The 27706-nt window shown below is 38.2% G+C and overlaps 1 protein-coding gene across 1 annotated transcript in view; it reads left to right on the plus strand.

The window, feature by feature from the left end:
• PPP2R2C (protein phosphatase 2 regulatory subunit Bgamma) overlaps positions 1–27706 on the plus strand; it is a 209737-nt gene that overhangs the window by 85860 nt on the left and 96171 nt on the right. The window contains 3 exon segments of the mRNA XM_080373473.1: positions 20415–20450; positions 20453–20512; positions 20515–20565. Of these exon segments, the coding sequence (XP_080229599.1) occupies positions 20415–20450; positions 20453–20512; positions 20515–20565 (147 nt within the window).

A 27706-nucleotide genomic window follows, 5' to 3' on the forward strand; every position in this document is an offset into this window, starting at 1 on the left:
CTGACTGACAGCCCTGGAAATTAAGTCCTCTATTTCTCCACAGGACAGGTATAGCAAGGGCAGCAGCAATGCAAGCTTCCCCACATTGTCCTGCCAATGTTCCTCAACCCAGTTCTGAAGAGGTCACTTCTGGAGGTGAGTGGGTAGAAGAGTCTCTGTCCATACAGTTATTGCTGCCAGGCAGTGGTTCTTGCGGGACAGGCTGTTGGATGGAGACTGACCCCTTGTCTTGAATGAACCACCAGTCTTTAACAGATAATCGGTTTGTGTATCGTAAAGCAGCGTGGGCTGGATTCCTTGAGGTTGCATTATTCTGCTTGACTGCTGTCACCTTTTGATATTTCTTTGTGGTTGGATGGCACCTTTATTTTTTTCTTTTCTGCACTGTTTTGTTTTCACAGACTTTGTCAATGCTTTATGTACATGTCTACACAATAGCATGCAAATAAGTGAATGCAGTCTGGTTGTCAATGTGATACAGAAAAGCAGATACTGGTGGCAGCCGTGTGTGCAAGAGGAACTTTAGAGCACTAGACCAGGACGCATGCTTTGAAACGCACCAAAATTTGATAAGAAAGTGAATGTTGGTTTTCAGTATCTAAATGAACTATTAGGTTTCCATTGTAAAGCGGTATCTTAACATTTTCTCTTTTCATAATTACTATGTAATTTAGATATTAACACCAATTAAGCTGGTAAACTAATGTACTTTTTAGATTATTTTACAATTAATGAAATCTGCCTATCTAAAGTTAGACATGCAACGTTCTACGCTATATGAAAGTAATGGTATGTATTGCAGTTATCACAGATAGTTGTCGTCAAAACCAGAAGATATGTGGTAAATTTTGTGAGAGGAATTAATATGACTGATGTGAGTTTTCAGAACAAAAATAATGAGTGCTCACAAGTTTGGATGTGAATTCTCATATACCTTCCTGGATTTATTTAACTACTTCATACTTCAAATGCAGTGAGGAGTATTCTTTTTTCAGCCAAATTTACACCTCTTAAATCTAGAAATAGAGTTAAGAAAATGGAAACAAAGGTGTAGCAAGGGTGTTAGGTCATGGTGAATTATTTTTGTAGCTTCAGATGCTGTGTGAAGGTATTAAAATGACTTGATGGTCATTTGTAGTTGTCCCATAGGTCTGCTTAACTTTTCTTCTATGGCCGTTTGTAAATGGGTATGATAACAAGAGAATGTAGTACAGTGCAGTAATTGTATAATTTTAGCATTATTCCTGATTGTTTCCACAGAATCTAGAATAAGCTTCCTAACCAGAAGAGGCTTCCTGAAGGGATTTCTTGCCTTTTTTACTTTTGAGGGTATCTAAATATATCTAAATAATATTCATTCCATATACAACTAAAACAGTTCCTGGCTTCTTTTTTTGTCAGGGTAGCAGGGGGTACAGGATTTGGCTCATAATTAAAATGAGTGATAGTGTCCTATTAGGAAGCAATTTCTGACCATTCCATAAATTCGTAATAAGTGAAGAACAACTTGAGGATCCTTGTCATGGCAATACATGGCATATTAGTATAATATTAGGCATATTTGATAAGTCACCTTATTTAATGGCTGTATGGTGCCAATAAATCACATGGATTTGATTTTTCAGCTCTTTGGAATGCAGTGCAGATTGCTAACTTCTTACTATCACTGACAGAGCTGTCAAGCAGTCCATAGTTGGCCTTCCCAGACACCTGTGTGAACAGAGTCCAGAATTTCAGCCCAAACCTGTGCCATGTAAACCTTTCAAGATAATTATATACCTTTACCACGATTAAACACTTTATTATAATAGACTTTATTTAAAATTCAAGTACAAAAATAGTTGTCATTATTAGGATGAACACAGAGGCCACTTTCTTCACACTGTATTTTATTCATACCACATTCATCTTTCTGTCTCTGCATATGCTTTCTGTGAATTCTAATTAATACAGTCTGATTTTTCTGCTTATTTATGTTGAATAATTGTTATCTAAAGGAGCATACTTGTAAAACAACATGTTACCCAGAGCATCCCAGAGCAGGATAATCTTTATAACCTTGATGCTGGAGTTCTGACTTGTGTAAGTAATTCTGTTAATTCCACTATAACTGGTCACATGAGAAAAGGCTTCAGCATTAGGTTCATAGTCATAGATCCCCATCTTAAAAGCTTCAGCTTTATCACCTTTCTTTATGTCCAGTTACAGCCTAGTGATTCTATAGCCTTGCTGCTGGTTATGTCCAAGGACTGGGAGTAGAGGAAAGTTTAAACCAGTCCTTGGAGAGGTTATATAAATATCTTTCCTGAATTATAGTGAGTTGGTTTAAGGTTTCAGGCTCAATTCACAAACTCATTTTTCTCGCCGACCATTAGATAACAGCAGAGTTGAAGGGACATATCCAGAATTTTGGATCAAGTGTCTGAGGCAGAAGTTGCAAACAAGGAATAAGCAACTCTTTAGGTTCACATTGAATAATGTGTGGACCCTGCATGGTCACAGTTGGGAAATCCCCTCTCTAAAATGTTGTTTCTTTTTTTGTTTTTCTATCTGTGTAGATCATCTACATCTGTATTTATACGTAGGTGATCCAGAAGGGACTTTGCTTATTCCCAGTCTTCTGCAGGTATCTCTTAAAAAGCATTTCCCTAGCAGGTTTGCAGCTAGGGTAAAGTATGTCAGGCCACGTGTGATGATCTGGAAGGAACTGTGTGATGTTATGTTGTTCAAAAAGTTAATTGATGCATTTAGATATGTTTTACTTGTTGACACTGGACTTCTAAAAATAAATGACTTGAGATGCCACAGAAGGAAATGCCTTCTAATGAAAAATTTGTATCACTGGCATCCGTGAGTAAAAGAGACTGAAGTACCAAAGCCATTGGAAATAAAACCTCCTTGCTCAGATACCAAGCTGTGCAATTGATTTTCATAGACTTACCCAGCTAGTTACCACAGGCTCCTAACATGTTACCATTTAGTATTATCGTGATTGTAGGAAGGAATGTCACCTGTCTCCCCAGACTTCATGAAGGACTAAGTTTTTACCCTCCATTCGTCTCTAGGTAGGCAGTTTTTAGTCAAGCCAAGTTCATTAGTGACCAGGATGTCATTATCAATCAACAGATACATAACAGTGTATACAAAAAATGTTTATTTCTGTATTTAGTTCATAGTAGTCTGCAGTGTTACTGTGGAATCTTTAGAGGTTCAGGTTTTGGCACACATGGAACTCACAGCAAGATTATTGCCAATGCTGTGAACTCTTACAGGGCAGGAAATTCATTTTTCTGTTTCACACAGAAACCCAACCCTGCCCGAGACTTTGGATACTCCTGTAATGCGGATAATAAGGAAATATGTATTTATAGCAGTCTCTGTGCAAGGAATGAACAAGCAAATAGTCCACTAAATCCCACAATAACAATTCCACCCATTTAATTATTTTCTTTTGAGTGCCTAGGAAATTGAGGCCCATTGAAATTGTTTTTTGAAAGTGTCACCTTTAATCCTGTAGCAGAGTATTTGAACTCAGATGTTGAAAACAGTTTAACAGACCAAATACTGCAAAGGATGAGATATGCAGACAAAAAATGAAAAGGTGATCCAGAATGTCAGTATTTTTTCAGGGGCCTTATGAGAGTGCCATCTGATTATCATAATCACAAATACAACACAGGTACCTGTCATCCTCTGCATTCCTTAAAAACCTAACTCACAAGTGAGTTGAGTTTTCATGAAAGTCTAACTATCAGATCAGCCATGAAACCCCATGTAAAGCATTTGTGGTTTTTTCCTTCTAATATTCCTAGGAAGACTAGTGAGACCTAATGGCTCAGGAGTGTTGAGGTTGATGTAATCTGAATTTTCAGTAGAGTTTTTTTTTCTACTTTAGTATGCACCATATTAAAAGTTAACAGAATAAACACTGAGACCCTAGAACTGTGAAATTTTCTGGAGCAAAGGGAAGGTTTGTTTGCTCTTAAATACCGTTTGCAGTGTTGTAGTTGTAGGCTCATCTAGCCTACATTTAGAGTTGATAGATAATTTCCTGGTGCAACAGCCATTAAAGTGCAGGAGAGCTGTGCATTTTTGTAGACTTTTTTTTTTTTTTTTTTTTTTGCTTGATCAAATAATTCAGGCCCTTCTAGGGAGATAAAGCATATTAGGAAATGTGTTCTTTTTTTAAAAGTTAAGAATTTGCTTCAGGAGAAAGAAAACAAACTTTTTTTTAAAGGAGAGATGCAGCTTAATAAGCACTTTAATAAAAATGAAGATAATGATTAAAATTTATCTGTAATGAAAAAGTGATTAAATTCAAAGGAAATTGAACTGAACTTCCAGGCAAAAAACCAATATTGAGATGTTAGCTGGAATCTTAGGGCAAAGATAGATGGGTTTTAGATGGTTTGCTGTAACATTGTGTACCAGATCCTATCTGTGGATATGCGTGTGGAGTGTTGAATGGCAGTGACATTTATATTGCTCTGTGGTTTGTCAAAATAATAACAAAAAATGTTATTTTGCTAATTAAGTAGAAGAGAATGATACAATGTATTCTGGAAGTTTGTGATCAGGTTGGGAGAACAACATACTGTTTGTTCTTTAGGATGGGAGCAATAGGGATCAATTCACAAAGAAAACATTTCTTCTGCATAACAGTTGTTTTTATGGAAAACTCCAAGGTATTTTTATTAGTAGCATTTACACCAACACTGTAATTTTGTGAGGAAGGAGTCTCAGTGCTAGCTCACTTAATTTTGTAGAGTGCTGGAGTGAAGGCTGCCTATTTATGTCAGGTGGAGCACAATGGGACAGTATTCCTCAACCTCTAGAACTACAAAAAAGTCATGTAAGTGGAAGGAAAAGTTTAATTGTAAAGAGGTTTTTTGGTTGTGTTTTTGGTGGGGGCATTGGGTTGGTTTTGTTTGTTCGTTTTAAATTGAGGCTTGGCTGCCTGGTTCTGAATGGTTGGGGATAATTTGAAGGTCTGTTGGGATATAATTGATACAAGGTCATCTCCTGCCCCAGTCCTGTGCAGTGGCTGCTGGCTTGTGCTGCCCCTGAGGCAGAGGACACTGGAAGACGTTTGAGGGCTTGTAGGGAGGCTGTTGCTAGATTAATGGACTAATGCCAATGCTGCTGCTTGCTTTCTTTTTCTTTTAATTTTTTTCCCTTCCTTTCTTCCCCACCCCCCCTCCCCATAAAATGTCCTCTCAGCTAAATGCTCATGTGGAAGAAAAGTGATGTTATGGCCTGTGTGCATTACTGGTCCTAGTTATACAGCTGACTGCAGTGACTGTACCAAGTGCGCTGTGGACTTGCTTCCTCTACCCTTGAACCTCATAGCAAATGTATAGCGACTTCTTTTTCGGAGTAATCTCAGTTGCTGTGTGTGGTGCAAGTGTGTGTTTTCTTGTGGTTTTTAGAGGAGTCTGACACAAGTTCAGAGCAGATCTCATGCTGGCTTTGAGCTGATTACTACTGAGAAACACAAGGCAAAAGAAGCTGGAAGACAAATTGCTTGCAAGTAATAAAATTTTTCAATCCATGGTGCTGCTGGTTTCACACTGGTAGGTAGAGTTCATTTAAAAAAATAGTATTTTAATATTACTGATATTTATACTATTTTTCTTGTGCCGTTAGCTTGGTTATATAGGGTCTGTGTGCTGAAACTCTGCTTTATAGATGATGAGGCTGTGTTGTAGAGATCTGATCCATGTGTTGACCCCTACTATTGACAACTTTTCACAGGAATAGGACAGGAATGAATAAAACATTACTGGTTTATTGTTAGATACAGAGAAAGTCTTCTCTGTTTACAAGACCAGTTTTGTAGTATCTGTGCAAAAGAAACAGCTGTACTGCTGTTTCAGGAAGATAGCTGTACAACTGCATAGAAATGGGGGTGAAGGAGTGGTTGGTATCAACAAAACGTAAGCCACTGTAAAACCAACCCAAACCCCTTCCCATCCTGTGAAGATTTATAAACAGTGCCAGTGAGCAGATCTGTTTCTCACCTGGCTGGGGCTTACAGTTCAGGTTAGAATTTTTTGTTGTTGAACAGGAGATCTTGTTTTGCATCGTCTTCACAGAAGGTGTGACCAGTTATACTGTGCTTCCTCTGGAAGCAAAGTATTTTTTCTTCCTTTCCATGAGCCAAATTAAACCTAAAATCTAAACTGAACATTTGGTGATAAACAAAAACCACTGTTGCTCACTTCAAGATCCAGCGCTGTGCTAGAAGGTAGAGCACTGTGTTATAAACCCAAACATTTCACTGATACCAGTATTACTAATTTCAGCTAAGTGAAGATTTCCATGCTCCATGTCTAAGAATGAGTATTGTCTAAATACTAGATGTCACTTAAAAATATGTGATTAATAGAGGGAAGGGGAAGGAAGATGAGACTGTAATAGTTAAACTGCAGGGTGTACTCATTTAGGATCATCTTACTCCTTGGCCAGTACCATAGAGGCAGAAAATTCTAATTGTGCCAGGAGCATGCACAGCCATCCTTTCTGTAGAAATGGCAAAGGAAAAGGGGGAAAAAGGAGAGGGGGGAAAACAAAGCTTTATGAGTACTCTTGAGAAAGCATCACATACAGACAATTATGATGGTATGTACTGCATCTGCTCTGACCCAGAACAGGACGGCTGTTGCCCTTCTATGCAAGCTGATGCCTTCAAGGGTGCATTTTACAATAAAACAAAATTGTGTGGGTGGGAATGGGTGCACATAACAGGACAGGCTAAGCCAATGAAGCTCTAACTTTGCAATATCTATATACATGTAAAAGATATATATCTATCTGTTTGCAATATGCATTTGTTTTTTGCTTTCCTCAAATCAGAGTAAGGTCTTGCATTTAATTTTAAATGCTTTCTCTTTGATCTGTCTCTTTCAGATCTGATTGAGGGAAACTGCATGTTTTATTGAAACATAGGCTGCTCTGCCATGCATCTCCTATTTGGAATGGCTTACAATTTTTATGCGTTTCTGTAGTAATAAGTTAAATAAATAGACCTGTAGCAGCAGTTTTGAAGATACGAGCTCAGTGTGCACACGTCTTTTGTGTATATTTAACACACACCCGCTCCCACCCCACGCGCACCTTCCCTACACACGCCTTCTTGCTAAGCCTTTTGTAGACGTATCTTTTAAGTATAGTTAACCTGCAGTGCTTGGTAATGTTGACCATGCTTCTGTGACTGTAACCATAATATTCTGACTATAAAAGATAAATCTTTTATCTGTTCAGTTTTCTCCTCTTCCTGTTTGCATGGAGACTTTTTGCCCCCTCTGATGAAGTGCTTCTATACTGAGGGCTCCACAGCAGGTAAAGTTGGCATACTGAACTGTTAAATCTTACTTATGACAGTTTCTCCTCTTTGAAGTTTTTGGGAACTGGGAAGGACTTGGCAGTACCCATGTGTGCACATGACTGATTATCCCCCACCCCCCACCACATTCTTGAATGGCAAATGGTCCTTTAGGGACTTTTGCCAGCAAATGCTAGTGAGAATAGCCTCTAGGAGTGACGGCAGCCTTTCCTCTTTGCTGAGCTCAGCAGAACCAGACTGCCAGTGAAGCTGATCTATCATTTTCAAAGTTATTTCATATTTTTCTCTCAGTAATCACAGTAGCTGCAGAGGAGAGTGTTTAGCTCCCCATGAGAGCTGTCAAACATAACAAAATACGAAATTAAATGATTATTACAAAATAAATGCCTGGAAGAGTGAGCTTCCGGTCTTAATGCTTCTCTGAAACAGCAGAGGAGGTACCTTTTTAGAATATAAGCTTTAACATAAAAAAATCTGTTTAAACCAAATATTCCTTCTGAAACATAAACTCAATTAAGAGTTTTGCAGGTTGGAATAATTTTCATGATGCCACTAAGTGTTGCTCTGTAGCACTACTGTCACTGCCATAATGGTTCTGTATATAAACCAGATTTAACCAAGGAATATCTAATAGTTAATGGTTTCTTTTTGTGTAAAATAGTGGAATTTCATTTTGTGGATGAGAATTCCTCTGTTATGTCTGATTCTGTTTGAATTTATATTTCTTGTTCTTTTTTATTTTATTCCAAATACTCCCCTGAGTGCTTGTCTGTGCCTGACCTCTAATACTGTGGATTAGAAAAAGAAAAACAGAGCTCCAGATGGCTCACTTCATAGAATGAGGGCACCTGTATTGGAAAGGCATTTAAGTATGAAACCAATCATGTGAGTTAAAAATCCCAAAAAGAAAATAATCAATCTTAATCAGCGGTCTTTAAAAATTATGTATGCAGTTTCGGACATCCGTGAGTAAGTAGTATGATGTCAGATTTCAAAGACTTTTAAAGATTCCCAAATTTCTTGCAGGCCATCAGAGAGCTATTCGAGCTATCTAAGTGTGATTAAATGCCTTAGAAGCCTGTGTTATATTGGTAGGTATCCCATACTTTCTGATCTCTAATTGCTATAGTAGCATGCTGGTTTTCTGCAGCTGTGCAGAAGTGGGGTTTGGTGCCTGGTCATTGGTGAGTGGTTATAGAATATAGCAGAGGTCAGTCCCACATGTGGCCCTTATGAACTAAAGCAGATTTCTTTCAGTAATCTTTTGATGGATACCTTCCAAACTGCAGTAATCTGAATTCTGGGACTTTCTCTGTGTGTTACTGGGGTTGGAAGAAATGCTTGCTAGAAAGAGATTATTTGACAAAAGTGCCAGTAAAAATGCTATTCTTACTCCCATTTTGCATAGTTGTGGTAATAACTGCAAGGTATGAGAATTGATGAGTGACTAAAGAAGGTATTTCGTGTGAAAGAAGGTTTGTACCAAGAAGATATTAATCATGACAACACAATAGGAAAAACCCTAGCTCAAGAATAAGATATTCCATTGACTTTGCAGAGATTTGATTATGTTGTTCAACTCTCTGCCATGAATCATGATCAGATGCATCTCTTCCTTGTTATTTGTACTGTGGTAGCACTTAGAGTCGCTAGGCACAGCTATTGTATTCCTAAACACTGGAATGAGATGGTTTCTGCTCAGAGACATGAGTGTTAAGTGTGAGATGAGACGGTGTGAGGATATATTAAAACAGGGGGAACATGGTGTCACAGCGACTGTGCTGGTCAGCACAAGCAGCTGTAATGCAAACCTGGCTGTCAAGTGTCTTTATTTGATGTTAATCCATTTGTTGCATTTCCCTGAGGAATACGATTTATTTTAGCTGAGCTCAGAGTTGAAGTTATATCAAGCAGTTCTTGCAGTTTCTGACAACATTCTTCCTGTTGAAAATATTCTCATGTTGCCCATAATCTGTCTTCTGCAAATATCGATGCAATAATAATAATAATAATCATTAATGCTATAATAACTGACAGAGAAACTGTACTAATACTCATGAAGATGTGTGACAGTCTCCTTGGACATCCTGGGGCTCCAGTGATAACTCCAAAAACTTAAGATAAGCCAAAGAATGTTGCTGGTTACCAGTGAACTGCAAAAAATGTTTCCTTTGATCTGTGACATGCTGGTTCTTCCTTCACCCATGCAGCAAAATATATAGAAATGCACCTGAGGGTTCCTCAAAGATCTGCATCATAAATATGCAGCAAGGGGGAATCTGTGGCACTCATCTTGTCTGGACAAACTTGGAGGACGGACTTCAAGTAGATGAAAGTCTTAAGCAATTTACTCATAGTTTAAGTAGATCAGACATGAATGGGTTTTGTGTTTATTTAAGATACGTACTGTAAAAATTTGTAACTGTATTGTATAGTTTGAATGTAGGGCAATAAATCTGTAAACCTTAAGTGCTCTATCTGTCCATTAACTGCCCTTAAATGAGGTAAAGGATGGGTGATGCAAGGGTCAGGAGAGAGAAAAGTGCTTTGTAAAGCGGCTTTGCAGCAAAGATGTTAAGATACTTGTCAGCCACCAACTCCAAACAGATCGAGTCTCTCTCTGGTCCTCCCAGCCCCCGCCCCTGTGATCCTGTGCCATAACTGATTCATAATCTATCTTCAGAGATTTTTTTATGACACTCTCAGTTACTCCGAGCTGAACAGAATTTGAATTGTGTTCAGTTGGTCTCAGCAACACATGTCAGGTATTGCTAAATAATGAGCAGTCACACATGAGAAGGGCAAGAGTAGTCACTCTTCCTGTAATCTTAGCCAAATTAATCTTTTACTCTCTGCATGTTTTTCAAAATAGTTTTGTATCTTTAATATTAGTGAAATACTAGTGTATAGGTAGTGTATGAGTATTGCTGTGGAATTGAATACATTTATATTGGAAATGTGTCTTGCTCTGCTTTGCTTTTAATTCATTTTCTGCCTATTATTAAATGATAAAGTAAAAAATAAGAGAATTACAGGCAGTGCTATAAATCAACATGTGTCCTGAACTGTAGAACAAGTAATTTTTATAAGGGGGCAAGCCCTTGTATTTGTAATAAATCAAGTTCATTATCTTTTTGAGCTTCCTGATTGAGGTAATTAGTTATGCTGATACAAAGCCATCAGTGAATACAATGCTTTGTTTTATTGAATCTTAAATTGTTTTGTAAGGGCCATTGGTTATAATCAGCTGCACATTGTAATGTAAATCTGTTTTGTTGGTGAGGAAGTAGTTTTCTCTAACACAAATTAATACACTAAGCAACTCTCCTGCAGTTAGAACAAACTGCCTTTAAGACTGTAACATAGGGAGGAATTTAAAATGCCAGATAGGACATAGCAGGTGGAGTTGGGTAAGGAGTCAATATTAACTGATGCTTAGTGCTGAGGAGAGAGTCATAAAGTTAGCAAGGGCTGCTCCGGACTGTGCAGATGACTGCTTCAGGAAGGCTTGCTGTGTGGTTTTCTCCACTTCTGCAGCTGCTGTGCTAATACCTGCCCATTCCCACAAAGAGCTCCAGAGAGGTCTGGTTAATGTCAGCTGCAAAACCTTTGGAAACTTGGGAACTGCGTATGCTTTTAGACCTGTAACATACTGCTATTATCTGAGGGGCTTTGGTTTGGAATGTGACTTCTCTCCAGCTAGGCATAAAACGTAGGTCATCATCAAGCTAAAATTTCTGCTCTTGGGTATGGAAAAGCACGTGTGAAATCGGACTTCTTCCTCCTTTGCTTTAGCTGTAGGTACGATTAGTCTATTCTGGGGTAGGGTCAAGCACAGCTTATTTTTCAGTATGAAAACATTGTGTGCATCTGGAATGTGATAGTTTCTCCTCTCTTTTCAGACATCAGTTCTGACCAGTAAGTACTTGGCATTATTTCCACAGAAGTCACCCTTAGTCTGGAATAAATCCATACATTGACAAAAGGCAATGCTTGCTTGCAGAAGAGAAGTTCAGAAGTCTCCTGAGTTGCTTTTTGGCTCTTAGTTGGGTATGTCTATGATCATAAGTAAAACTAAGTAGGATGAACCAAGTAATTTCTGTGTAATTCTAGCTCTCCCCCTGATGATATTTTTGGTTTTATCACTGGTTTATCTGCTGTCCCAGACTGGGCACTCCCAAGAAACATGATGCTTGTGAGCAATATAATTAATTGCTAATTAATCTTCGCTCCCTAAATGAGATGACAGTTCTTGTTCCGCAATAAGTGGCTTGTTACTTTAAAGGCTTCCAGTAAGGAAGAAGTTAGAAGTAGTTGAAAATAAATTAAATGGAGTAGGACCTAGCACTGGCTTCAACCGATTTCTTTTACCATACTTTCCTCTGTTCCATGGACTGTAACCCCAAAATGTTTCCCCCCATCTTTCAGTAGCTGGTTTGTAGTTACTGTGGACACTACGAATAAAATGAAAATGGATTAAACTGCTCTTCTGTTCAGTGTCCTTTCCATGAAAAGCATCACCCAAAATAAAAATAAAAAAAGAAGCCGATGTTACAATAAAAGAAGTGTATATTATCTTTCCAAATTGCGTACACAGAGCTAGCTGTTATACTGGCTGCTTGGTCAGGTATTCTGAGAATGGTTCTAAGTTCTGTTCCATACCAGGAGGTACAGTGTCTTTCTCCATCCCATACAGGGAGTGTTGGCACCTGACATGAGCAGGCATTAGCCTGAAAGCTGGAAGGGCACAAATATGTTCCTTTTGATGCTGAAGCTGTGATTTCTATTAAGAACTGAAAAGGGAATTTCAATTTGGTTCTTGATTTTTTTTCTATATATATCTTAATGGCAAAACTTTCACTGATTGAGAACTAATCACAACGTGTTACAGCATCTTGTGAAAACGTAACATTAGAAAAGACCTAATGATCTACTTTGACTAAAACTCATTATATTTTAAAAAAGCAAGATTTTTTTCTGCTTTGGTTTCTATGTAAAGTTCCAATTCAAGGGTAATTATGGATCTCCATATTCTTTCACTTCGTATTAGATAACATCCTTTATTTAGGGTTAAAATAAGGGAAATCTTCCAATCAGTTCCTTTGGTCACCTGCTGTGCAAACTAATAATGTTAATCTAAAACAGGAGTGTCAGTCACATTTGAATTCCAGCATAACAGGAAGGAGACAATTAAGAGAGGGAAATTAGCTGCACTAGTGCTATTTTGTGCTACTCAATTTTAATATCTACAGTCAATCAAATACAACAAGGATGGAAGGTGTGTTTTTAGAGATGTACAGGTTTGTTTACAGGTATATTCTGTGAATTATATTTGTGAAATAATGATGAGACATAACTATTGGTGCTTTTTTTTTTAGCTTATGCTGCTATGAGAAATTAGTAACATACAGGGTGAGGATTTGAGAGATTCAGCATAGAAAGAAGGGTAGTTGTGACTAAGTGCAGGTTAACACATGAGCTCTGGCATTTTTTCCTGTTAGTGATGAAACACTGAGCAATTTCACAAGGAAGTTTAAATATGCATTAGAGAAAGACTTTGCATACGCTAGGACAAAGAAAAGACATATTTTTCAGAGATCCTCTATTTCTAAGCATTTTGGCTTTGTCCATAGAAAGAAAACAGGCAGGCTACAAGAATTCTTTTAAAAGGATGAATATTGTCATTTGAAAAGAAAATAGGTACTTGTGACTGTTCACCAGCTGGGTATTAATGCAGCCAATTACTGTGTCCTGCCTTTCAAACATTATTATGTTAGAGCAAGGAAAGAGCCAATATTGTATTTTAAATGACCTTTCTAATGCTATATATACACATATAGATTTGTGTTATTTGTCTCTTTGATTCACCAAATGTTTCTTATTTGTGGCTCAAGGCATTTATTTATTGCAAGGCTTCAAGCTGTGGTAAGCAAGGTCATAGATTAAGAATTGATTTCCACAGTTGCTCTAGCATACAAACTAAATTTCTCTTGGTTGGTTATAAAAACTACAGCTGGGCATAAATTCAGCTTTTCAACATTGTCTTGAAAATTAATGTTAAAGCAAATGAGAAAATAATCCTAAGTATGTATTGCATGCTTAATTTAGGCCTTCAGATAAAACCTAAGGAAAGCAAATTGTTTTTACGCTGCAAGCATCTAAGTAGAACCATGCTAGTAATTTTTTGTTGTTGTTGGGGTGGTTTTTTTTGGTTTTGTTTTGTTATTACTTTGTCTCATTTTTTTTAAATCAGATATTCTGTACAGTTTTTTGCAAATTGTATTTTGGTCAATGTGTTGATTAGTTCTTTGGTTTCGCTATATGCTCCTGGAGTCACTGCTAATTACAATAAGAATGTGGGTTTCAAAATGGAATATAGTTTCTCTCCTTTGAAAATAGAGAGTCCTACAAGAAATGAAGCTATCAAAATAGCAGGATCTCTCTATCTCTAATATAAAACACAACATCTTGTTAAACTGAAAGATTATAGACTGTAAACTGAAAATTCACTAAAATTAAGGAGGTGTGTTTTGGGGTGTTCTTTGTGGGTTGTGGGGTTTTGTTTTTTAAGATGTTCCTAGTATTGATAATGATAGTAGAGCTACAGTGTGTGTATCAATCAATTTGTATAAATGTCAGAGATGTATAACTCTTTGATGAATCTTTCTTGCAATAGAGAGATTCCTAGAAACTATCATAAATTTTAAGTGACAGAAATTGGCTTCTTAGACACATCTTTAAGGAAAATATTTCTGACGCAATACCCTGCTCAGTCCTCTGTTTTTGAACTAGTATGCCTAGAACAGAAACCATAATATGTGGTGTATGTTTCCAGATCATAATCACCATCATCATGTGACTTTACAAACATTAGCTTGACCTCTGCTGTTCCTGCATGCATCAGAGCTACTGTTTCTACCATCAGGAGAGGAACCAAATTGCAAAATTATTTTTCTAAGGTAACAGCTTGCCTGATGGGAATTCTTAGTTTGCAGTGCACAGTTCACACTGTATCTTATAGCGCTGGCCCACAAGGCAGAGACCGGTGTGTCAAATGTTTTGTGGTACACTGTTAAATAGAGGTTGAGTTGCCAACCCTGTTGCACACTAGTGCATGAAATAACTTCCTTCGCAGTGGTCACAATGTGTAAGTGCAGAAAAGGAACTGGAAAGCAGTAGTGCTCTGTGATGAAAGTGATAAAATGGTTTAGCAGGTAAAACAGGTATGGAGTTATTTGAAAACATGTACTTTAAGCAGAAAAAAATATATGCAGAAATGAAGTACCTCAGACTTAGAAATCACTCCTGTTTCCAATTCAGATGGATATTTTGGCGGAATGAAGTTGTTAAATTTATCTGTTGGTACAGCTTCTTATCTCCTCCCTGAACTATATTTTGCGGGGTTAGAATACATGGATCTCCTTTCATGGCTGTTCCCAGCAAGTCATTTTGTTAGCACTTGATCTTCAAAATCTTGAGTTGGAGCATATTTTGAAGTGTTGAAAACCGGGGATTTTGTCAGTGTTTAAAATGCCGATAACGAACTTCCTTTTTTGACTTTCTTGAGATTACCATATGGAGATATTTCAAAAAAATGCATCTTTGTGATAAAATGAGGTGAATCTATTCAACTCGGAGTTTCTCTGAATAATAAAACAATCTCACTGGAAGCCTTGTTAGGAAGGAATTATAATTATCAAGTCTGGTAGTCAGGAAAGCATCTTGTTAGGGTATTACTACACGACTAACTCAAGCATGGTTATGCCTGACAGAATACAAGATTCTGCCCATTTCCAAAATGTAGATTTCTTTTTTGAAAAGCACTTAAATATGTATGAAGAATCTTGGACTGATTCATTAACTTTGAATAAATTCCAATGACAAATGTGGGAAATGAAGAGAAAGCAAAAATAACTAGTTGAGCAGGACTCCTTGTGTGAGGTTGTCTGCTTGCAGGGGTGTAGGACTAGTACAGATATATCACTGGTAATTTGTTGTAGATCCACCTGATGGTAAACTTTGAACAAGAGAACCTATTCAGAAACAGATCTGGCACCAGCCTCCTCTGTATTCATGTAGGAGTACAGATCTTCAGATTTTCTTCCTAGCTGCCTCATCCCCAGCCCACCCCCCTGCCGAGAGACAGGGCAACAAGATGGAAGAATTAACAATCAGTTTTATTCTGCTTCTGTGATGAGGTTGGTGTAAGAACATAATAGTGCTACAAATCTGGTGGTATTCTGCTTTTGGATCCTCCTTGACATCAGATGTTTTCCTAAAAGCTGCAGGCAGTGTCTGCAGTCACCAAATTCTCACGCCCAGTCTGTTCTCCACATGGAACCATTCCACAATCACACACAGTGCAGAACATTACAAAATTATGTTTCCAGCAAACAGAACAGAAAAGGCTGATGAACAGGGAGAGGGAAGCGGTCTCGCCATTTGTGCCCTCTGCCATGTGGTTCAAAGAGAGAAAATAATGGAGGGAGGTGGAGATGAATGATCCCTTGTGTAAGCCACCTGAAAAGACCCTCTGAGATTTATGGACAGGAGTTGGCAGTCTACATCTACGGAAGGTCTGTTTAGCTGCATCCTAGAAGTTTGGGCTTATGTGGAAATGCTGTGAATAATGCTGTTTGAAAAAGTGCACCCACAACATATATTTGGGACTGCTGGGCTGTTTGAGTTAAAGTGGCTACTGCAGTGACTTTGCCTTCTGTTTGCATTTTAATTCTGGCATCTGTGTTATCTCAGCACTTGATGTGAAATCTGGCAAACTCTATGATCTTTCTGACTAGAAGAATTAAACTTGTAAAGTTCCCTGAAGGTTTGAAGTGTGTAAGTATAAATATTCTTATCATACTTTGATTTTTGTGACAAAATTTGTGCTTTTTCAAATGTTGTTGTCATAACGTACATATTCTCCAGTGGTAGTAATCTGTTACTTTAATGAGGATTAATTCTGCAAAATCCAGTATCTGCAGCCAGAGGGCTAACCAGATCATTTAGAAAGATCAAGGGACGGCAGCTATTTACATTTGATTGGGCTTTCTCAGACTCAAGGAGGTCAAGAAGATCAGAGATCACCACTGTATCTGTGGCTGGGGATTCTTCCTGTTTGTGGGATTGCATGGCATGTACATGGATAGCATAAGCAGCTTCTGTGCACTCCACTGTACAGCACCTGGGGTCAGGCACTGGTCTGAAGAAGGCAACTAATAACAGGAATTAATCTATCGCTCTCCTGTCTGCACATCTCCTTGGGAATATGACTCCTTGGCATGTGTTAAAACAGGTAGTGAGGCTTCTTCAACCACTCTGAGGGGAAAAAAAAATAATAATGCGAGTAGTACTTAGTTATGCATTCCTGACTTCAGCTTCTTGCCACGCGCTGCCTTACTCTGACATGGATGGTTCTGCGAAATACACTTTGACAGAAGTTGTGAACAACTGGTCTTGCTGAGACTCTTCCCAAGCCTCTGTTGACATGCTGTTCTCTCAACACCAGAACTGACAAAGACTTCAGATTACAAAACTTAAACAAATGTGTTCATTCCTGGTTTTTTTTCCTCATAATAGCATTTTCATCAAGGACCAGAGGCCAGCAATAAATGATAGTTTGGTCTCACATGGCTTTACTCTCAGGTGTGATGGTGGAAAATGGGACCTACTGCATGGTATTCCCAGGGGAGAGAACTTGGATGAGCAAGAAGCAAGGGCTGCCAAAATGTGCAACTGTGTGATCAAAGGAGTCCTGGTACTGTAGGTTTCAAATGATCTGTAATTTAAAAAGTATCACACTCGTTAGTGTATCCTATCTGTTTAAAAAGAGCTTTAGCTGTACCTCACTCTTCACTGTTTGTCTGCTGTGGAATTTTTCCTTTGTGATAAGGCTAACTTGGAACATTTCAGGCTTTCCTCTCCCTAGTAGAAGGGGTGAACTCACAGTCAACACAGCAAGCGTGAAGCAGTTCTGCATTAAGCATTCCACCTCTGTGGTTACTCTGTTGCTGTGATTAGATTTGAACAGCTCTAGATTTCAGTACTCTGTGTCGCTGGGCTTTCAGTTTTTAATTTTAAAGTTTTCATAGCCAGGGAGGAGAACAGTAGGGGGTTTCATATCCAACCACAGCCCCTTCCCCCCAAAAAAAAAAGTTAAGCTGTGAGTGAAATGCTATTAAAAGCAACATTCATACAGATGCTAAGCAGGAAGATACAGCAAGCATATAATAAAGAACAATTAATTTGCTTCAGAAGGAATGTCTGTGAAATAATAAATTATTAAAACCAGGTTTCCTTCTGTTTATCTTCTTTTAATCTTAGTTATTTTCTAACTAGGCAATGAAGACTCTGGTTCCACTTAATGTCTTGGTAACCTTGCATTGAAATGCTAGTATTTTACAGCACTGATACCTAGTTTTAGCAATCGTTATTATGCATAAGTGTCTTGAAATTTGCTACTTTTTACACTTACAGGTTTTGCTGAGGGCACGCAGACTTAATTTAGTTCATTACTATAAGGCAAAATGAGACACTTCATGGATTTTTCATAAGGACACACATTTTTGTTTACGGTTAGATGAACACAATAAGCTGTGTAACGCCTATGTCTAAGTAGATGTAGGTATTTATGCTGTGCGCAGGTTAACTTTTTTTTTTCTCCAGATATGTAGGCATAAAGCATGGATGAAAGTGCAGTGTTTAGTTCTTAGACATTTCACAATGTCCTTTGGTCAGCAGTTACTTTATACAAACATGATTTCTATATTACTGTGTGGGAGGATGATAGCATTCATCATAAATCCCAAGGCTAGAAATTAGAAGATCTGAGCAGATTTAGAAGATCTTTTTAAAGGAAACTTGCAAGAAAAGTTCTTTCATTTGAAAGGCTATGGTTGACTTCCTCAAATTATCGTTGTTTGCTCATCTGACCCATTTGTCCAGTAAAAATAGTGCTAAATCCTGTGACATCTTCAGTAGAGCTTTTTTTCATCATGGGAATACAGTATTCATTGCTTCATGGCATTTGCTTTTTATAAACAAGAACTATGATTGATAATGTTCTTGTGAGTATCCTAAACCAGCGTTTGGAACATACATATTTCAGGTGTGAATATGCAGCCAGACCTTGATACTATAACCACTGTGTTCCAGTTATATATTTGGTAAGTATTTTCATATTTTTTAAAAAAATGTATTTTAAATTTTTTTTAACCACTGGATACTCCATCACTAAAAATCAGCATTATCTTGGATCCTTTCTCAGTCTTCAGTCTTTTGCAAATTGCAGTAGCATACATTCTGAAAAACATGACTGCTGATTTAGAACACTTCAGTCACTGATGCAAGCTTAAGAAGAAGCATCAGCAGTGTAGGATGGCTATACTACAATTTTCACTCCATGGAAAGTCTGCTCAGTGTTTTGCAGTGCCATGCATTCTCTGTTACATGGCATACGCCTACACTGGCTCAACCAGCGGAAAATCGACAAAAGCATGCAGACGCTGACAGAGATGCTTGAAGAAGTTGAAGAAGTAGAGGTCATCTGGTGTGAAGCTTCTAGGTATGCCCTTCTTTTTATCAACAAAATGACATAGTACTTGAACTATTGATTGTCTTTTACTTGATGTCTGAATACAGATTTTTTTTTAATAATATTTATTGCTTTCTTGTTGATGGGAAGTTGAAGAAGGGAGTTGATCAAAATATACGGGGCAGTTCATGTTAATACAGAACCTGTCTCCCTTTTCCACCCTCTCAATAAAATGCAGTGGCATGGGACAATTTGAATGCAGTCCTAATGACATGGAAAAGCAAAAAGAGAGGCCACAGACTTGCAAATAAAAATTAATTGTTATTTGCTCATTTGAAACTGGCAAGGAGGCAACCAATACGTTGCTCCATGACTAGCTCTAAGTTACTAATGGTACCTGAACTGTGTTTTATATATCACATTATTCATGTACTTGATCATCATTCTTTCATCATATTTTATGTTCTTGGCCTGTCTGAGTTCACTTGTGGCAGGGAGAAGCCTCTGTGCTCTTCTTGGATGGCTTTTGGTTTCTGTTTTCCTTTGTTTTAAAAATAATCAGATTGCAAATCTTACACAGGGAGATGCTCATCCTTGATGGAGCTCATCCTTGTTTTGCTGTCTAGACCATGAGCATCTGATATGTGACATTTCTCCACTTGCTGCAAAACTACTCCAGTAACTCCATGCTGTTCTGACTACTTCCCCCCCCCCCCCCCCCCAAGGCACTAATACATGGATGATTCCTGACTTATTAGTATCTTTTTTTAGTTCTCTGAGAATGATTTCTTTTTTTTTGTCAAAAAGAGGTGGTAAAAACTAGCTACAGTGGAGCAGAGTAATAAGAAAAACAACTAACTATTCAGACTCAGTTTAGGGGAAAGAAATTTTGATTTCTCATTGTCTTTCTCTTAAATAAACCAAGAGGTAGGTTTGTTCTTTAGTCTACACCCATGTTTACACTTTCCTTCTTTATGCTCATTTGCAGATCAAGTCCACTACTAAACAGAGGTGCTCTCTCTGCCTAAAGTTAAAGTGACCCAAGAGTAGTCTTAAAGTGAACCCGCATGATATGTGTGCTTTCAGTCTGTATTGTTGTTCGCAACCTGAGTATAATTTGGTTTCACGGTACCCACAGCATGCCAGCAAAGAGCTAATCCTGTACATGGGCAGTGTATTGTTCCATATTGCCCATTCCTAGTCCTGTCAGGCCATATAAATAACCATGGGTCAGTGCTGGGGCTTTCCCCTCAACATAGTCCTGCGATTTGGGCTGATGCAACTTCTTTATATGGGGTGGAGGGTTTATACTGTGAGTGGCAGTTGAATTTTCAAGTAAAAAGGAGCTCAGATACCCACTGAAAAGACTGTATTGATATAAGGAGATATTGGATGTAGTGTTAAAGGATTTCTTTAATAGCAGAACTAATTGACACAGTTTTGAAAAGTCGGGGGCTAAAGAGAGAAATTAAATGACTTATCTGTTACATGGCCGAAGTGGATCAATGGCTTTGCTTTTATGTTTTTGTTTGAAAGATAACACCTGCTGGCTGCAGTGTGGGGGGATTCAGCTTCCTTCTGGAGCCTGAGCAAATCACTTGAGGAAGATCTTGCTTTCTGCTGCATCCTGAAGACAACATGGAAGGGGAGAGCATCTATGAAGTTGATTCTGGAGATGGGCTTGGAGGTAAGGATGCCTATCACTTATTTTGTCTTCATCCCAGATGGCCGGTTACAGGGAGCCCTTATGACAATGGACCTCGGAAGCCAGAAAAAGCAAATTTGATAAAATGTTTACAGTTCATTGATTGTACTATGTTACTTGACAAGCAGTGAATAAAAATTTTTGAAAACAACTGTGTCCTAGAGGAAGTAGCACACCTAGACACTGCATGTTCTAAATGTTATTTAGAGTCTGAGATGTCTCAAAGATGATGCAAACACTAAATATTTACAATAAAAGTAAAGGCATATAGCCTTTTCTGTCCGTCTTTGCTTTTCCTTTTTCTGTCTTTCACATGGTGAGTAACTGTATTGAACACACTTTCTGTTTTGTTTGTATTTTTTTTTAACTGGATTACAGAAAATGGCATGAAATGGTATTGACTCTGTCTTTATACTAGCAACCCATGTGTAGACAGAGACTTTTCATTGACCTAAAATAAAGAGTTAGCTTTATTTTCTTGCTTAGCTACTAACTCTACAGGTGTCCTTTAGCAAATTAGCTAATGTCGTTGCTATGGTTTATCATTTTCATAAAGGGGTAAACAGCTTCTCTGAGAAAGTAATACTACGTACATCTACAGGGCTGCTGTTCTTTGCATATAATGCAGGAGACCTTTGACAGAGTTTTTTGATACATCCATCTGTTTTTAATTCCTGGTTTAACACAGCTTCTTCTGAGATTAACTAATCAAACACCTTTGTCTAGTTTGAAGAACACCTTGAACTGCCTAGGTCAACTTGCTTTTGAACTCAGAAGTCTAAATATTATGGCAAAGAATGAGTTTCTACATTAGAACGTTTTAATAACATAAGTCTTGGTGTGCTGCACATCTGCTTGATGGTTTAGATGTTTTCCTGTGACTGTATTGTAAGCAGGTAGACAGCTTTTTGTCTGAGTGTACTGTGCTTGTGCTAAGATGCCCCCTTTTGTGCTTATTTCTTCTGTAATACTTTTCCTGGACCCTAGCTGTATCAGCAGTACTAGGAGAAACAGTTTCTACTGTCTTTACCACTGAATTTCCTTCTCATTAATGAGTTGCTTTCAGACACTCATCAGTTGGGCTACCATGCAGATATGTATCCTTAAGCAGTTGGAGTTTTTTTAAGACAAAAAAACCCTGGTTGTTCCAGTCACTTTTAAAAATCTGGATAATACTGTCTATGAAATAATTATTTTGTCATAATAAATCTTGTAACAAGAACAATGTAAGTATTTATGCTGAAATAATGCCTTTCTGCTAGGTGAATGAAGGATAATAGAGTAGCAGCATAGCCTTTGACATTGTAAACATTTGTGTTGCCCTTTCCCAAAGTTTTGGAAACAGCTGGAGCCATCATTATGTTTGTTACTCATTAGATTACTTTCCCATTTTGCATCCTATCTCAAGCACTAGTATTGGCCTTACCATTGTGTCCTTCACTCACTGAATCTCTGCTGTGGTATGGCATCTTTGTAATGTTTTTCGTGCCGCTTCGAGCATGGAAAAATTCTTTCAGATATGAAGTTAAAGACAATTTTGTATCCCAGCCCTCCTTGTGTCTGACCTTTGTTGTTGTAAGTTACTGTCCTTGAATCTACATTTTTCTTATTTATATAGGCAAGACTAAGTGTGTATGATTACACAGAATGGGTAACCACATTTCTGGCTTGTCCTGTTCTCTCTCTTCCTTTTGGATTCTGACTTAAGATAATAAGATTTTCAGAGCAAATTTACTATTTTTGGGAAGCAGAATAGATTTTCATTGACATAATTTGAATAGAATTACTGGTACAAAATCAGAATCTGGTCTTGTATGTGATAGGGCTGTATTTATAGGAGCATGTTGGTATCTCTAATGTACGTGTTTCTGTGATGCTTTTTTGAACAAAGTGTGTATGCATGAATAATACCAACCACAGAGAGTACCAGTTCACATTTTTCAGGAAACAGGTGATAATCTTTCTGTGTGAATAGCTCGAAAGCAGCTCAAGTAAAAAAAAATTCTTGCATTATCCCTTATAGACAAAACAAAGATGTATCACAACAAACTCGCCAAAAAAATCCCATTCTGAATGTATGAGGAATGGGCAAGAGCTAGCACTTTGTTATGATCAGCCCATCAAGCATTCTTAGCTGATGAGTACGGGAAGCGTTGGAAACTCCATGTTTTAAAATCTAGGGCAGATAAAACATTGAATGTGGCTTTGCTAAGTTTCTTGGATTCTCTTTGTCCTGCTTTTCCTGTTTCCACTTGAGATACAAAAATGACAATTGTATGCTGTTTATGGAGCCAAACTAGGGAATTTTACAGCTTAATAGAATGTAAACTAAAGAAAAATGTGACTTTAAAATAAATATTTTTAAAAAGATAAATGACATGTATACTTTCTGAGATAGGTACATAGTTCTCAGTAATGTATAACAAAGTCTGTATACACTCTATATATTATAAATCCAGCATACCTTGAGATATGTACATATTGAGAACAAATGTATGATTAAAATTAGGCTGATGTCTGAATTATGACTTATTAAGATCTGAGACAAAACAGAAACATGCCCATTTTCAGTAACATGGGTAGAATATGTCAAGCAATTTACTAGTAAGATGAAATCACCTCCAAAAAATAAAGTATATTTTGTTAATTCAGGTTCTGGGGTCTCTGATGGAGGAGTTTCCTGAGATCTTAAACTCCCTGTGAGACTGCTTGAGTTGAGGGTCAAAAGACCTTAAGAATTTTGTGGCCATTTCTTGTCCGATCCAAAAAATTAATATTGATAAAAATATTACTCCATAGTTCATTATTTCATTACTAGAAAATCAGACCACTGTTTTCTGGAATCTGAGTAAGGCTCTTCCCCTCATTTTAATTGCAAAATAATGTTTGGATTTTCATAGGTGTGGGTGGCTTATAGAACTCCTTGATGCCAGTAAAAACTCAGGAATGATGTTTATAGAGATCAAGTAAATTAATTTGATGCTGTGGAGTTTTGTACTTAACTCAGACTTCTTTGATTTAAAAATTAGCCCTAATATTAAAAGCAATGTAGGTAGTTGTGCTGAAGCCTTTGTACTTGGTCTTTTTGACTTAATGTTACTTTATAGCAAGTTTTGAATGCCTCTTAAATGATGCACAGAGAGCAGAGCTGGCTTTTCTCCTGGCCTATAAAGCCAGACTCAGTGGGGGTCATTATTTTGTTATTAGGCAGTGAAATAGTCTCCCGAGTACAAGCCACCCCAAACATGGTGGAAAAGAGACAGGACTGTAATTCTTCGCTGTGCGATACACTGACGACCTCTTATGGCTAACCTAGAACAGAAGGGCACATCTACCTCAAAGCAAAAACTTCATAGCTTCAGTTGCCTAGGAGAGATTTACGCTCTCCTCATACACAGGAGCTCTGTAGTGGAGTGACCTTGGCTGGCTGCCAGGAGCCCAGCAAGCTGCACTCTCGCTCCCCCTTCTCAGCAGGACAAGATGATGTCTTGCTTCTTGGGAAAGAAAATAAGATGAAAGGATAAGGAGAGGGGCATCACTCATTGGTTACTGTCACAGGTGAAACAGACTAGACTTGAGAAATGTTAATTTATTACTAATTAAAAATACAGTAGGTTAGCGACAAAAACCCCAAAACAAAACCCATCTTCTCCTCACCCCCTTTCTTTCCAGACTCAACTTCATTCTTTCCTTCCTAACTTTTCTGCTACCTCTTGCCACCCCTGAGCAGCACAGAGGGATGGGGAATGAGAGTTACACTCAGTCCATAACATTTAATCTCTGCTGCGCCTTTTCCTCCTGCTCTTCCCCTGCTCCAGTGTGAGGTCCCGCTCAGGGGACACCGTCCTTCATGACCTTCTCCAGCATGGGTCCTTCTCATGGGCTCTTCAAGAACTGTTCCAGTATGGATCCTTTCCACGGGGTACAGTCCCTCAGGAATGTACTACTTCAATGTGGGTCCCCACAGGCCACAGTTCTTCCCAGAAAACCTGCCTCTGTGTGGGCTCCTCTCCATGGAACCACAACTCCTGCTCGGAGGCTGCCCCAGTGTGGGCTGTCCATCGGCTGCAGTTTCCTTCAGGGCATCTCGACTTGCTCTGGTGTGGGGTCCTCTATAGGCTGCAGGTGGGTATCTCTCCACTGTGGTTCTCCATGGCCTGCAGGAGGACAACCTGCATCACCATGGTCTTTTCCATGAGCTGCAAGGTAACTGCTGCTCTGGCGCCTGGAGCACCTTCTCCCCCTCGTTTTCAGTGACCTTGGTGTCTGCAGGGCTATTTTGCTCATGTTTTCCCATTCCTGTCTCTCAGCTGCTCTTGTGCAGCTTTTTCACCCTTTCTTAAATATGTTATCACAGAAGTGCCGCTGGCATCACTCATGGGCTCAGCTCTGGCCAGTGGTGGGTCTGTCCTGGAGCTGCTGGAAGCAGCTCTTTACACCACAGGGGCATCTCCTGGTGTCTTCTCACAGAAGCCACCGCTGAAGCTCTCCCCCCAACAAAACCTTGCCATATAAACCCACCACAGACTCCATACGGTTATTGCAGAGCAATATGCTGCTCCAATTATATTACCTGTAGACCTGATGCAGTTCTTAGAGGGTGTTGTCATTAAGTGATTGTCTTTATTATCAATATATTGTGGCTGCTTGGATGTGTTCCTAAAAGGAGTAACTAACTTGGGCAATGTAAAGTGTATTTGGAGACATTCCTTTAGAAACTTTTAATCATTTTAATTATGAACTGATATTGTTATTAATTAAAACCGAAGATCAAGCTCTATTATTATTGCGCTTCTGTGGACTTGATTTTTCAAAATTTAATCCTGTTTACTTTGGCAAAGAGTTTGAAGCTTCAAGGTATATATGCAGAATCAATACTATAGCACATATTGTTTCCTTGTTCCCTGTACTGTATTTTAATAAGAACCTGAAAGTTTGCAGCTGCCCAAAAGGTATTACAGGGAAGAGACTAGGGAGGGATTCAGCAACTTCGGTGGTTCTGTTGTGGTGTTTATATTTACACCAGATCTGCTTTTGGCCTGATGTTTTCACTTGTAGCTCTTCAAGTAAAAAATCCTTCCTGTGTGTTAGCAGGGCTGTGAGCCAGTTGCTATGGTATTCAGCTTTTTTTTTTTTTTTTTTTAAACCAATCTGCTTGCTTTTGTGATGATTCAGCCCAGAATAAAAAATCGGTCACACAGACTAGAGCTGTAATGAAAAAAGCAGCTATTGTTGGCTTGAAAATCTATAGAGCTTGGGAGAATAGCAGAATTTGAGTTCAAGAAAATATTTATCACAGTCTGTGTTTACGGTGTATATTCTAATGTGTAACTGTATGCTAGTACTGGTGGTAATGGCAGTAGTCCTTTTTCAGGATGATGATGATGATAAAAATTGAATCACTGGACTAATTTCTCTGTGTTGTTCTACCACCCCAAGGGCATCAGTAATTTCAAGCTAAAAAATGATCAGGTGTTTTTATTCTGTGGCCGTTTTCGATTTTTTTCATTGTGTTACTAAATGGTACTATGTTTCTGACAGGATATTATTTGCTAGTGGAAGATTACCAGACTCTGCTGCTTGTCTTCTCAGTTTTAGTGTTGCTGTTTGGCTAATAAGAAAATTCTGGAAGACTGCTAGGTAACGTAGAAGGATTTTAAAGTCATAATGGTGCTGATATGTAGCTGCGGTGATCCAAGGATAAAAGAAAGACAAAGTAGTTAGAGGGAGGGATGTTCTGATAGATTAACTATCTAAAAAGGTAGGACAGACTTGTAGGTCTTCTGCATGTTTTAAGAAGCTCTTGTCTGCTTGAAGGCAAGGTTGTTTTCCTATCCACCCTGGCTGCAACTGTATCAGCAGGACAAAGAAAAGATACTGCTCTTTTATGGAAAAGAATTTATTTTTGAAGTCATGGCTATACCACAAATGAAACTTTTAAATTTCAATGTAGAAATCTCCAGGAATCACACTTGTAAAAGGCAGTGCTACATACAAAAAGGCCATCAAAATCTAGACAGTGCACCTGATAACAGTAAATATGTGAAAACACATTTGAATTTGGAAATAACTAGAAAAAAAATACTTCCTTTAGGAATGCTTTTTGTCTGTGTGCTCTGTGCAATACATTGGCAAAAGCCTTTCCCAGTGCGTAGCAGGATCTCCTGAAGAACACTTTACTTACTGCTCCCAGAAGTGTTATAAGACCTTTCATTTTCTTTCCCACAGCCTTATGCAGTACCCCTTCTTTTTCTGTATGCAGGTAATAATGTACCACTGTGGATTAAAATGCTGGCAGTGAATAATGATAATCTCTGCTGTCACTGAGCATGAACAAAACCACTTCCTAGTTATCAAAGGTTTGACTAAGAATAGTAACTAAATGATGAAGTTGAATCTTGGAGAGGCTTTAATGATGCTGATAGAGACCTTGAACTTTTCCACTTCTGTAACAGCTCCATTTCAATGTTTGAATTCCTCATTGTCACTAGACATCCAGGTAAACCTCAGTGTGCTGTGTACGTGCCACCAGAACAGTAAAGCAGTCAGCTGTGATGTTCAGGAAATACAGGTTTCTAAGCATGTGGTACATGACTTTGCAAGAGGTCAAGAGGAAGATGTGCATTAACGTATCAAACAAAATGAAAAATCTACCTTCCAAGATAATACAAAAAATAAAAAAAAGAGCAGAGCAAAAACAAACACAAAAAAAGACATCACAGCAAACTACTCTTCCTTGTTTGTAGTAAGTAGGAAGTCTTAATTTATTGTGCTGGGATTCCTGCATTCATAATAAGTGGAACATGGAGATATCCCTATTGACTGTTTAGCTAAACAGGCTAAAGTCTTTTTAGGTCAATTATTAATTTTTATTTATGTCAAATCTATGCTTTAAACACATACTCATGGGACAATCTCCTATGTTTTCCAGTGAAATGAAAAACCGAGAAAAATCTAGATGTATCAAGAGATACTTTTAGAGTTTATTTAATATCTGTGGGTGTCACATTTGTTAGTTGCCACTGGATGTCTGAATACATAAAAAACACATCCAGAAGACAGTTTTTAACACTCATGTTTTATCTTCTGATGTTTTCATCAGAAGCTTTTTATTGTTTTAGTG

The sequence above is a fragment of the Falco punctatus genome, assembly GCF_963210335.1.
Source record: "Falco punctatus genome assembly, chromosome: 1".
Classification (NCBI taxonomy): Eukaryota; Metazoa; Chordata; class Aves; order Falconiformes; family Falconidae; genus Falco; species Falco punctatus.